General features: G+C 33.4%; 1 protein-coding gene across 1 annotated transcript in view; it reads right to left on the bottom strand.

Annotated features, from left to right (window-relative positions):
* Nucleotides 1–14,883, bottom strand: part of LOC143250632 (glutamate receptor ionotropic, kainate 1-like) — a 57,471-nt gene that overhangs the window by 14,717 nt on the left and 27,871 nt on the right. Inside the window, exons 6-8 of the mRNA XM_076501492.1 lie at nt 13,703–13,864; nt 5,606–5,758; nt 3,691–3,795 (exon numbers count right to left, since the gene is read on the bottom strand). Coding sequence (XP_076357607.1) covers nt 3,691–3,795; nt 5,606–5,758; nt 13,703–13,864 — 420 coding nt within the window. The remainder of the gene's footprint in view (nt 1–3,690; nt 3,796–5,605; nt 5,759–13,702; nt 13,865–14,883) is intronic.

Consider the following 14,883-nt stretch of genomic DNA (forward strand, 5'->3'; position numbering starts at 1 on the left):
CCGAATTTTAGCGTTCGTAAGTGTAAGTGCAGTGTTTTACTGTTATAGCTCATTCTAGGCTGCGATTTATAAAATGTTTTGCATTCGTGACCTGCTGGAATGAAACAACATAACCAATAAGCTCTATTAGTATATTATTTGACATAAATATATTATTATACAATCTGATAAAACGAATGAAAGTAGTAAAAGTAAACCACATTTGAAAACAAACAATTATTCATGTCGTGAAGGACGATTTATAACATAACTGCAACACAAATTAATTTGAAAAACACATGGTCACTGAAGGAAACAAAACTAGTACTATTATTACATTGTGACGCTGCTTTTATATCCCAAAAACGAAACATATGTTAAATAGATTTGAAATTACTGGTTTGTAGGTAAATCATTCATGTAAACGGATCTTTAATAAACAATCTACTGGAACTTTTATGAAGAAGAATTTAAAAACAATTTCTGAAACATCTTCTCAAAAAAATCTCTTAGAAGGTTGTTCACGTTAACTACATTTTACCACGTCTCAAAAAATCTGAGTAAGGAAAAGTATCGCAGCTAATATATATGACATATTCATGCTTATGTTAGTACTTAGAAGTGTTTTTGTTCATTCATTTCGTTTTTTATAATTTACACACGTTGTAGATGCAACGTATTCATCTACATACAAATACGTTATATTCCTGCGCTTGATTTATACGTTTTGTAAAATAATCATACACAGAACTTATTTAGTTACTTTGTTTCATATAGTCTACCGAGTATAGAAAGGACCAGTGTATCAAATACGCTTCACTTGAAGACGAATGTTGTTGTATCCCTAAAGCTATAAATCTTTTTAACAAAGAGAAGCTGAGATTTGTTGTTGTCTTGCTTTCGCTATTTTATTGACCTGTTTTTTTTACAACTACAGTTTAATATTCTTCTGCCATTTTCTGAAATTTTGAGCCTAGATATCAGGTTTTTCCTGACACGGTTCCATAATCGTTCTTTCCATTGGCTCAGGGGAAAAAAGTCTTTTGCAAATGTTCATCTGTTACATTTGAAACATTGTTCTATGGTTTATTTTAATTAAAGTTTTAATTAAAATTTTATGAAAACAACGTTTCGACCTTCTTAGGTCATCTTCAGGTTAACAAAAAGAGTTTGCAACTGACCGTTGTCGGTCACATTTAGCCTTACATCCATCACTATGCTAATACAGGTATGTTGACGATACAATTGCTGGATTCACATTTACCGAACACAAGTAGTTTTTTTAACCACCATAACTCCATATACCCTAACATTAGGCTCACCTGTGAACACTAAAAACTAACCAAATAGCACTTCTCAACTTCAAGTTCACAAGAATCGATACACAATTCAAAACAGAAATCCACAGAAAAATCACCCACATTGGGCTAAACATTCCCTGGGATTCCGCACATGTGAACAACAACAAAAAAACTCAATATATCAAGAAACCAAATAAACACAGCCACAAAAATATGTTCATCCAATGAAATTAACAAAGTAAAGCAACACTTCATCAACATCAACAGATTTTCTTCAAAACAGTTGAAACAACAATAGGGTCAACAACAAACAAACAATAATAAATACCAAGAAACGAGCTACAAAACATTACATTGCTGCATACCATATATTCCCAACACCATCGAAAAATAACCAACATTTGGAAAAAAAAATTGTATCAAAATACAACATTCCAGTAAATACCAAATTTATTCAAAAACCAGGTGCAAAACTAAATTTCATACGGTGTAAAAAGTACGCTGACAAGCACAACATCAACATTACTTAGAAAATACAATGCAACAACTGCTACGAATTCTATATTGAAGAAACAAACACAAAATGTAAACCAGATTCAAAGAATAACAACAACAAAAAATACACCTTCAGACGTTTTGGAACACAGCAAAACAAATAAACACAACATAATCATGGAAAACACCCAGATACTAAGTAGGAAAATAAACACAAAATTAAATAAGCCCTAATTATACAACAACACAAATCAAAATTAAACTAATATAAAGGAACATCTTTATACCTGTACTATTTAATTAGTTTGTTTACTCTTTTTAGAGTCCCTAATTGTAGGCTTGAAAATAACTATAATCTTTGAATTTTGATTGAACTTCATTCTGCACCTTTTAGACAATTTCTATTTCTCTTTTTCAAATTGAAAATCTTAAGAATCGACTTAAAAATAGCCCTACAACTTACGCACGAGTTTGTTTAGTAGCTGTGCATAGATTTTAGCGTAGTATTCCTAGTTGTTTTTCTATAGGCTTTGTTGCTTGAATGATCTTCGAATAGAAAATAGGCCAGTAACGATGGAAAAACAACAACTAATAAATCTCTCCTCTTTCAAGAAACACATAATATTAGTATGGTCTGCACAGGAACGTTTAGTAGATCTGTCTGGATTTAAATAAAATATTCATAGTCGTTTTTTTTTTCTGTAGATTAGTGAAATAGGAATAATAATAATACGAAGAAGTAATAGATGAATTATGATTGTTGTCTAACAATCGGAAAACCAACTGTTTTACTGTTATCAGCATTTTATCAGTCTTAGCCATTAATATAGAAGATTTTAAATATTAGTTCAAGAACAAGCCCTCTTTTTAAGTTGTTGTTTGCTTCTATGTTCTTTTTTATAATTCCAGGGTGATCATTTATCATTCTTTTACTTCTATCATGGCTTACAAGTATAACAAAAATACACATTTATAAAAAGAGAAACAATTTAAACATATATTTTATTCTAAAATTAATATCGAAAACAGTTGTAGAAAACATTTAGCACTTTGCCTGGATAATTTTGATGCAGAACTGAATTTTATCTTTAAAAAAGCAGTTTAATAAGAACGGTGTCATAAATCTTATAATTTATATATATATCACTTAATCTTTAATGTCTTGGTTTTTACAAAACGCTATTTTTATTAAAGCATCTTATTTACTAGTCTTGAAAAACACGTATGGAACATCTTTTCAATAAGTAAATGTAATAGAAATAAATAATTCACACTCCATATATATATATATATATATATATATATATACAACATGGAACATCCAGAATGTTATTTAATAAATATCTTTTTTCCAGATAAAACAAGAACTAAAGAGCTAGACTTCAATGGAATAACGTTACCCAAGAGAGATTTAGAATGGTTCAATATGGAAAAGTGGTGCCTGCTTCAAGATTAATTCGGATATTTGTTATAGTTTCAGTAACTGGTACTTTACCGAATGCTTAAAACGTTTGTGTCATTTTTAAACTTACGTAGTTTATTAATAATCTTATTTTAGGTTAAGATAAAACTTAGTATTATGATCTTGTATCTTTGTCTCTAAGAACTAATTATCTTCTGCTGTCAGAAGGTATAATAATAATGGTTTGATAACTCATTTAGTTTGTTTAAACTTCGTTGTTCTCCAAATTAACGGCTTGGAGTTTAATTTATAAATCGTGTTATGACTTCCACTGTGTGTTTTGCGGCTTTGAAGTAATTAAAAGTTCTAAAGATCTAGGAAATTGCAGTATTATTTACATTCTTGAAGTGATTTTATCATAGAACTAATAACACATTGGTGACTAATAAGTGTGTTGCTAAATGATAATAAAGTCTGATGGAAGATTATAGGTATAAAACTTTAAGGACTAACTTTTCTGAGTCCTTCTTCCTTCAATTCCACAATGTCGAGTGAAAAATTGGTTCTCATTCCATTCCGATCAAACTCAACGAATCCAGTAAGGCCTTTGAACTTTGTCTTAATTGTATGAAACAGAAATTTAAAACATATGTATATATATAAGCATATATATTTTACAAAATATTAAAGCTGAAATCTATATCGTCGTTTTCAGTTCTCTGTTTTACCAATACATTTCATTTTTTTACTAAGGAAATTGTTTAGGAGAAAAGTAATTCCAATTAAATTTTAACTCTATTTATTCATAAATGGCCCGGCATGGCCAAGCGTGTTAAGGCGTGCGACTCGTAATCTGATGGTCGCGGGTTCGCATTCCCGTCGCGCCAAACATGCTCGTCCTTTCAGCCGTGGGGGCGTTATAATGTGACGGTCAATCCCACTATTCGTTGGTAAAAGAGTAGCTCAAGAATTGGCGGTGGGTGGTGATGACTAGTTGCCTTCCCTCTAGTCTTACACTGCTAAATTAGGGACGGCTAGCACATATAGCCCTCGAGTAGCTTTGTGCGAAATTCAAAAACGAACAAACAAACAATTTATTCATAAAATATTTAATAAAAAGAACAACATGCTACCAATTCTACTTTTCTATTTTTGAAAGCAATGCTTACATTGGTGTAATTGTTTTATGAGAAAATGTTATATGAAAAATAATTATTTCTTTTAACTCTGATTGCTTTAATGCAATTAGGGCTCTTTAAAAATTCAAAAATTATTCTTAAATTGGTAAAAATACGCAATTTCAACCATTGTTGTATTTGATAACTTTAGGATGGTTTTGCAATTGGCTAAAGCATATACCATGCTAGATATAATTTTTTTTATTGTTAAATTTCACGCAAAGTTGCAAGAGGACTACATCCGCTAGTCATTGCTAACTTTAAAGCGATAGTAGATTAATTGTGCTTTTTTTCTCTAATTTTGCATAAAACTACACGAGGGCTATCTGAGCTGTCCGTCCTTAATTTAGTAGTGTAAGACAAGAGGGAAGGCAGCTAGTCATCATCACTCACCGCCAACTCTTTGGCTACTATTTTATCAAAAATAGTGGGATTAATCGTTTCATTATAAAGCTCCCATGGCTGAAAGGGCTAGCAAGTTTGGTATGAAGGAGTATTTGAATCCGTGATCTTCATACTGCTACTCGAGCGACCTAACTAGCTGATCATGCCGGGATCATTCATAGAGTAACGGGAGATTTAAGTGTTAATATTTTTTTTATGATAGTTTGTTGGTTAACCACAAAGCTATAGAATAGGCTGTCTGTGTCCACTCAACGTGAGTATCTAAATGTGGATTTTAACAGTATAAGTCATCTATCTTAATGCTGAACCACAGAGAGATGGACTCTTTATGGCTGATAAACAAAGTTTGTTCACTTAATATTGTTCTTTTTTTTTCTTTATAAATAAAGATTAGTTGTTGTTTTTCTCTGTATAACGTGTTAAAACAATTTAACTCGAATATTTCAAAAAAGCAGTTTGTATCACGGATCTCAAAAGTCTACTTTATTATACAGAAAAAAGTCACAAGTGTTAAGAATCTCTAAATATCGTGTGAAAAGTTATACTCCACTCATGGATTGACCTTATGAAACTACAAAACATTTCCATTTGAAAAATATCTTTGAATACAGTTGAAACATAAAAGTTTCCATACCACGAGCAAACCCGTTAGTTGTCCTATTACAGAGCAGCTGTTAACGTCCCAGATATTTATTTCATTGTATAATATTGAAGAAAAAGCATGATATTTTGAATTACTTATTTCAAAGCGACGTTTTTAAGTGAGTAGTTGGTCCATATTTGTAAGATTGTGTTCGCAAACTGTTATCCAAATAGCGAAGTATTAGAGCAAGATATACACTTACCTCTTTCATGACGTTTATAAGATGATTTCCATGTGTCCATAGGTCTGGAGAATCACAGAAAATGCTCTGAATACGAACTGTTCGGTCGCTGCTCATGTTATGTAGACTTAGGGCAAACATTTTCACTGCATCGTGTACCAGAGCAGCTTTTGTCTGCAGTTTATACACATACATTAAAATATGCTTTACTACGATTTATGAGTAACTTTCTTTAACCCATGACATAAAAAACAACAACACAAAATTAACAAATAATTTAATACGTTGAAATGTTTGTAGGTCTCATATTAACATGTATTCTACATTATCAAGACTAAAATATGCTGTGGGACAAATTGTGTATTATTTGTTTTTGAATTTCGCGCAAAGCTATCCGCGCTAGCCGTCCCTAATTTAGCAACGTAAGACCAGAGGAAGGCAGCTAGTCATCACCACCCACCGCCAACTCTTGGGCTACTCTTTTACCAACGAATAGTGGGATTGACCGTCAAATTATAACGCCCCCCAGTTACTATCGAGTGTCACTTTCTTACTTGCTGTGGTTTTTAGTGAATAAACAAAGAAATTCATTATAATTAAACAAAAACACCTCAGCCATTAAAAAGCAGGTGCGGCCAAAAAAAAAAAAAGATTGAACGTGCGACTCAAAGAAATTAAAACAAAACTGGCAGATAATCTGGTAGCTACGCTTATAGCATTGTTCATAATTGTACAGCAAATATTCATTCGTTAGCTAGCCGAACCACATTTTTTGTTCAACTTTGAGCATGATCGTAGGTAAAACATGTATATGCGGACGTACAACGCTAGAAACCGGGTTTCGATACTCATAGTGGGCAGATCACAGATATCCCGTTGTATAACTTTGTACTTAAATTCAAACAAACAAATTTGTTCACACCTAAGATATTTTTCGTTATATCAACATATAAATATTTTTGTTGTTTTTCATTCTGGTTGTTTCATAAGAGGACTATTTTTTATAGTCATGAGTTTATAGCTCTCATATTCAATCAAGTATTACACTGAAATTAGATAGAATCGTTCAGAGATTAGCAACAAAGGGCTTCTGCTCGAAACGTTGTACAAATTGAAAATGTTTTTATTCAGACGTGTTAGTTTATTCTTTATTACATTTTATTCAGCAAAGTATTTCTTTTCAGGGAATGATCCTGAAATTTGCTAGCTTTCAGTATACGCCTTTCACTAGCGTCCTTGGATCTGTGAATAATATAAAAATGGAAAGGAATTTTAGGAGTGGTATTATCATTGAAGACATGATTGCGAAAACTGGTTGTAGAAGTGAGAAAAATGTCTTTTGTAAGAAGGTATAAGGAAAATGTAGCTAATTTATTATATGGTAAACAGTTTTGTATGTAGTAAATGAAATTTATAGAAACACTTAACTATATACTTCTAATTACAAATTTCTAGAAGATGAACTCACGTTTCTAAAGGAAGATAGGTTTGTTTGAAATAAAGAACTAAGCAATGAAATAACCCCCCGTTAGTACAACAGTAAGTCTAGGGATTTATAACGCTAAAATCAGGGGTTCGATTCTCCTCGGTGAGCTCAGCAGATAGCTCGATGTGGCTTTGCTATAAGAAAGACACACACACAAATAAAATGGGCTATCTTGTTCTGCCTACCACGGGTATAAAAATCAAAATTCTAGCGTTGCAAGTACCCCATCGTACCACTGTACAATTGGGGTGGGGGCATGAAAATAAGAAAAGTGTGGCAGATGGTGTTACTGCGTATCTTAAAGTGTTGGATAACACTCTGATATGATAAATATGATAACAGTTAAGAAGTAGAATCAATTTTAAAATTATTTCAGAATTAAAAGAAATTATCTATTTTCACCTAAGTTTGAATTAGGTTTAAAAATTGAAGCAAACTTTGTGAAAAACTTTGAATGTCTGTTAAAATGTATCATTAATAATAATATGAATATATCATTGATGAAGATGCAAATAATGCTGTTTCATAAGACAAGTTTATATTTAATAAAAAGGAGAACAATAACACAAGTAGGTCAACTGGAATTGTAGGAATATAACTATTAATTATCATAAAGTGTAGAGCGAATTCTAGGAATATGATTATAAATGAGGGTAAAGTGTTGATCGAATTGTAGAAATATAAGTATGGACTGGTTTAATTGTAAAGCGAATTGTGGGATTATAACTAGTGAATTAGTGTAAAGTGTAGAGCATTAGAACATTTTAGAAGGTGAAGCTAATATGTTGAACTTCTAATACGAGTAAACCAATAAAATTTACTTGGGAACTTCAAAATATTCTGTATAGTTTTAATGTCGTTTAGGCAGTAATACAGAAGCTAGTAAAATACTCGAATATTTTCATTAATTAAGATACTGTCGGGACCCGGCATGGCCAGGTGGTGAAGACGTTTGATTCGTAACCCGACTGTCGCGGGTTCGAAACCCTGTCGCACCAAACATGCTCGCCCTTTCAGCCGTGGGGGCGTTATAATGTGACGATCAATCCCATTATTCGTTGGTAAAAGATTAGCCCAAGAGTTAGCGGTGGGGAGTGATAACTAGCTAACTTCCATTTAATTTTACACTGTTAAATTAGATCAGGGGTGTGCAACAGGCGGCCCGCGGGCCACAACCCGGCCCGCCAAGCCATTTAGTGTGGCCCTAGTTGTTGTAATCTAACCATGTGGCCTGATCTGTAATCCAACGCAAATGGAATATTTTTAAAAGCATCGATCCTACGGGATTCCCAGGCTTCGACTCGACAAACTTCTAAAATTATCTTTGCTAGAGAGGAGCAGGCCGAATTCGATTGGTCGGCCTCCTTAGGGCATGAATAGGTGACGTGCACTAGCACTATTGTCTACGACTCAACGTCATGTCCTGAACCTCGCCTTCGCCCGCTGGCGACAATTTTCCCTAACCTCTGCTGTCCGTCATTCATTATTGGTGAAAATTTTATTACCTTTTACAGTTACTACAAGAGATTGAAGGTAAATTGATTATTATTTAGCATATTGTTGTGACTTTACTGAATTTATTAAAATTTTTGCTTTCAGATGCATCTGATTCTATGTACAGTGTGACCTCGTTATTCGCGGGGTTACGTTCTTTACCCTCCCGCGAATAGCGAAAACCGCGAATATTGGACGCAGTTTTAAAACGTATATGTATGCGATTATATACTATATGAAATGCTTCCCAAACACTAATGATACTTATACTCATTGATGCAGTAATAATGTAGCAATATTGCATACTGTTATGTATTTCACTAAATTGTACCGTGCGTTACCGGGCTGTGCTTTGCCGTTTGCGTTGTTGGGGAAGCTGAGGCAGTCAGCCAATAGCAGTCCAATCTTGTTTGGTGAAGACGACAATTGATAAAAACGGCTTGATTGAGTAAATACAACAGAAATCTCCTCGAAAAGCCCTTTCAGTCTCTGTGACCTACAAAACGCAGTTCGCGCATAACCCGCGAATATGCGGGGCCGCGAATGGCGAACCGCGAATAGGCGAGGTCACACTGTATTTTGCTATTCTCAATTAATTTAAGTACCGGAAGGCTATGATCGGGATGCCAATTTAGAAACATGTGTTTCTGTCCATAAGAGGTTCCATGTGTAAATAAATTCTATGTTTTTTTCTACTTTGCTATTTTCGTGAGAATAATTTTTGTTTTGATTTCAGGGCTAGTAAAATGTCAGCAGTTAAGAAACGAAAAATTGATGATGAGGGAAGGTTATTCAACAGTGAATGGTGCACAAAATATCTTGTTGTCCCACATAATCAAGGTGTTGTCTGCCTCGTCTGTCAAACTACAATTGCAGTCATGAAAGAGTACAATATTAAGCAACATTACGCAACTAAGCACTCCTCCCAGTTTGATGAAATTGTTGGTCAGGCACGAAAGGACAAAATTGAACATTTAAAACATCCATTGAAAAGCAACAAGGTGTTTTACCACTTTCAAGAAAAATTCAGAACTGGTGACAAAACTGAGTTTTAAGCTTTGTGAATGTATGGCAGAAAAGGGAAAGCCTTTCAGTGATGGAGAATTTATTAAAAATTGTTTAACAATATTCACAGAATATGCATGTCCAGAGAAAAATATTTGGTGGAGCAAACTAGCCTTTCCCGCTTTACTGTCTCACGCAGGACAAAAGATCTTTCAGAGGACATCAAAGAAACTTTGAAAGAGAGATTGAATTCGTGTGAAGCTTTCAGTCTGGCTTTGGATGAAAGCACTGATATCAATGACACATCCCAACTTGTCATTTTCATCAGAGCTGTTACTGCAGGCTTTGATGTTTTCGAAGAGTTTTAGATATGGCAAGCCTTTCCTCCACAACCACAGGACAGGATATTTGTGAACAAGTGCTTAAGGTTGTAGAAAAGTTTGAACTGAATCCTTATAAATTATGTGGTGTTACAACAGATGGTGCTCCTTCCATGACAGGTAGGACAAATAAATTCACCAAGAAATTTCTAACTGCAATTGGAGCACAAGACGTAGTTGTAAGCCATTGCATTATTCACCAAGAGAGCTTGTGCACCAAAGTTCTGGATTTTGCAGAAGTCATGAAAAATGTCGTCCAATGCGTAAATTATATTCGAACACGAGGATTAAATCATCGACAATTTAAAACTTTTTTAGATGAGCTGGACAGTGAGTATTCAGATGTTTTGTACTTCTCTGCTGTACGTTGGCTTAGTAGAGCTGCTACTTTGAAGAGATTCTGGAATCTGCGAGAGGAGATTAAGTTCTTCATGGAGAGCAAACGTCAGAATGTGGACTTCTTGAGCAATGAGAACTGGCTGAATGACTTAGCATTCCTCACAGACATTACACAGCATCTGTCTGATTTAAACTTAAAACTACAAGGGAAAAGTCAACTTGTGAATAAGTTGTTTGAGCATATTTGTGCTTTTGAAAAGAAATTGGAACTTTTCCAGGTTCAGTTGAGAAGAGCCATATTGACCCATTTTACATGTCTTGCAACCAGGAAACTGGAATTTCCTAATCTGGATTGCACCAAATATGGAACCAGTGTACAAAAGCTGCGTGATGAGTTTGCAAACAGATTTCCAGATTTCAGACAAACTGAAATTAGATTGAAATTGTTCGCTCAACCTTTTGATTTGGCAGTGGAAGACAGTCCTGATGATTGCCAAATGGAACTCATTGAACTGCAGGCTGACATGGACACTAAAAGGAAATTCTCTGAAAACAGTTTGCTAAACTTTTACAAACTCTGTGTACGTGAAAAGTTTCCCAATTTGTCCCGTCATGCACAAAGAATTGCCTCCCTTTTTGGTAGCACCTACTGCTGTGAGCAATTTTTCTCCAAAATGAAGCTCATCAAAACCAAATGTAGATGTCAGCTGACTGATGAACATTTGACCAGTCAGTTGACAAGCTCTGGAAGGACTCTAAATTTCAAGTGTCGCACTAAAATGATCACTCATGCAAAAATATAAAATATTATTGCTTGCATTTTAAGATATTTTTTTAATTTATTGTGCATGTACACGAATAAGCTTGTTTTTAAATGGCCCCGCTTGATTGATGAAGTTGGTTATATGGCCCACCGACGAAAAATGTTGCACACCCCTGAATTAGATGATGACTAGCCACGTTCCCTCTAGTCTTACACTACACAATTAGGGACGGCTAACGCAGGCTCGTGCGATATTCAAAAACGAACAAGATACTTTCGGAAGTTATTAGTGGTTGATAATATCAAAGAATAGAGAATGTAGTTGAGGAACTAGTATAAATAACACAGAAACTTTATTTTTGATATTAATAAAATTTTAAATAATCCATTTACAATAAAAGTTCGATTAGCTATAAAATCGTTTTTGAAAAGCAAGATACCAGCTGTTGTATAACCAAAAGTAAGTAGAAGTTGAATACTGATATATAAGCTCAGAGCTGTATAAAATTTTCGATTCGATTTCGAATAAAGGCGAATTTCATCAACAATGCAGAGAAGCATTAATCTATCTGATATTCAAAACAGATGACGTGAACTGTCCGCGATAATAATAGAAGAATGTCGCTTCTAGCCTTGATCGGAAACATTTTACAATGATCAAAAATTAAAAGTTAAATAACTGAGCAGATTTAATTTAAAAACTAAGTAATGAAAAAACTGGATACACGAAGGGTTGTTCAATACTTGATCGTGGTTTCACTTCACATTGCCTCAAAGAAAATATTTAGCTAAGAAGAAGTATGTACACTAAACAGAAATAGTATGTGAGAGCTCGAATAGCATCAACAGAGTTGTTTCAAATGTGAAATTTGTTTGTTTGGTTTTGAATTTCGCACAAAGCTGCACGAAGGTTATCTGCGCTAGCCGTCTCTAATTTTGCAGTGTAAGACTATAGGGAAGGCAGCTAGTCATAACCACCCACCGCCAACTCTTGGGATACTCTTTTGTCAACGAATAGTGAGCAAGTGCCGTAACCACCTGGCCATGCCGGACCGAAATGTGAAGTACGAACAAAAGAATATTTTATGAGTAGCGCCATCGTGCCCCCCCCCCTCAGTAGTACAGCGGTATGTCTTCGGATTTATAATGCTAAAATTAAGGATTCGACTTCTCTCGGTGGGCTCAGTAGATGTGGCTTTGTTATAAGAAAACACACACACACACCGACATCTTATTTATTTGTATTAACGGTTTAATTACACAGATCTTTAATATGATTTGGAAAGTTTTATCAGTAAAATAAGGAAATATGTTTCAACCTTCCTTTGTGAACTTTAACTCAATTTTTGAACTATGAAAAAAATCTTGCTCTCATGTATATTAGAAAATTAGCAACTTCAGCTGCAGCGAAAGATACATTTCCAAACGAGTTAGAAGTAGGTTGCCATGCCAAACATTATTTATAAATATGGTGCAATTTGTATGATGTTAAGCAAAGAAAAAAACTAACAAAAAAAAGAATGAACCTATGACTACCCCCCAATTTAGAAGATGAATAGATAAAGAATTAAACTATATTGTATTTTACTTGTATGTATCAGTCAGGTGGTTTCAAACGTCTGCATTAATGTTGTTATTAAATTTCAAGTCAGTTTCCATTCCACATGGTGACTCAATTTATTCCATAAGTATTCTTCCACAACAATATATTTGCCACATACAGAAATTCTGCGATCCTTTTTGTTATTCTTATGAAGTGCAATTGTTTAGTTTTGAGTTTTTGTTAACGTAATGAGAAACAATCACAGCCAAAATACAGGTGAGACAAAGTAGAGATAAGTTCCAATATACCTGCAAAACACATTGTTATTTTAACGTGGAAAACAGAAGCTACAGATCGTCCTCGTTTTTAATACAGATAGGGTATTTGATTTTAATTAAGCTTGTTTGTTATTTCTTGCTGTAAGAGAAACTGCTCAACATATGTAAAAAATTTATTACAAATCAGATGTTTTGAAATAATTATATACCTTAAAGTACCTCTATATAAACAACAGCTAATTTTACCTGAGCTGCTGTTGTCTAACAATTGATCAATGACATTGTAATAGTATATGCCTCATGACATTAAATGATTTAATAAGCTTTTACAGTACTTTAATTATTTATTGTGTAATATTTCATCCTCATGAATGATATATGTTGTTATGTTTATAGTATATTCTTACAGGTAAAAAAAAAAGATATGGATTTTTTTTAAAAATTCGTGAAAGTGTCTCATTGGTTAAGCTACTTGTAAGGTGTATGGATCTTAAAGGTATGTTAGATTTGTGGTATTTTGGTAAACAATAAATAATAGGTACACTTTTGACTGTGCGTAGGATTTAAGTGATAGTATAGATTTTAGTTTAATTTAACAACTTTTTATTATGTGATTCATATTTAAGTGTGGGTCTTTATTTAGTTGCTAGTGAGTTACATCGATATTCAAGCGTAGTTACATTTTGCTTAAAAACACGAAATCTTGACATATATCTGAAACTTTTATATTGATATTTTTATCTAGTTTAAAGATAATCTACAGCGGTTTGCTTTTTATATTATATTTAACACGCACTTATAATATTCGGTTATGAGAACATGAAACAAACCTTAAGTGTTTTTTTCTGTTGAAAAACCTTCTTATATTGACCACCTTCATAAGTCCACTCCCATCCTTGTCCTTTTTGCTCGTGATCAGCACTAACTAAGCGAAAAGCCGTAATATTGGTTCTTCCTCGTTGAAACTGTTTCATATCTACTGTATGTAAGTCCTGAAAAGACAAGAAGCAAAGTATTAGAAAATTTAATATATTACTTTTCACAAAAAAGAGATGTTTTTTCTCGAAATTACTATCTTGTGGAATTTTGAACGTCTTCGGTTTGTGAACTTTATATTACTTTTGTTTTATTAACAGCAACGTATAAGTTGATATTTTTTTTCACAAAGGCATTGCTGAAACAATGTTGTTTTACAGCGCACTCTAAATAACATTTTGTTTTTATTGCTGTTTTTTTAAAACTTTGTAATTTCTTATTTCATCACAATTTAAAGTTACCACACAATCTAATCGCAAAAATAGACTGCTTTTTATAAATTGGATGACTGAGAATCTTTGTTCAGTGAAACTGGAGTTATTGGGTTTTGATGTGTTGTGGTTTGTATGTTATTGTTTAGAAAGAATAAACGAAAAATTGCTTTTGTTTCTATGGGAACTAATAATAAGGCTTCGCTCAACACCCACTACATACAAAAATTCTGACTGGTTTTAATGGTGTTTTGAACTTTTTGAAAAACAAAGTATTTAGTATTAATAATCAGTGATGACGAGAAACCCACTTGTGGAGAAAAAATGTATATATATGTAAAAACGGCCGGTTTGGGTTGAGAAAATTTGTATGTAGAGGAGCGAACAAAGTTTTGACCTTCTTCGGTCATTGTCAGGTTCACAAAAAAAAAAGAAGGTCGAAATGTTGTTCGCTCCTCTACATACAATTTTCCTCAACCCAAACCAGCCGTTTTTACATATATATTAGTATTACTAAGATGATATATCAATATTTTATTAATTCACTGAAAACTGCAAAAAAAAAAACACAAGATAAAACAACCCAAAATGTCAGTAAACAATTCCTATAACTGAACCAGAAGGATCTTAAAGCAAGTAATTGGACGGAGCTGCCATTAAACAATATGTATTTATTTGTAAATCCGGTACAGAAATATTCACACAGATATTTCCTTAAGTAGACCATAATGTTCAACGCACTGTTGAAAATTTATTTACATCCT

The sequence above is a fragment of the Tachypleus tridentatus genome, chromosome 5 (assembly GCF_004210375.1).
Source record: "Tachypleus tridentatus isolate NWPU-2018 chromosome 5, ASM421037v1, whole genome shotgun sequence".
Classification (NCBI taxonomy): Eukaryota; Metazoa; Arthropoda; class Merostomata; order Xiphosura; family Limulidae; genus Tachypleus; species Tachypleus tridentatus.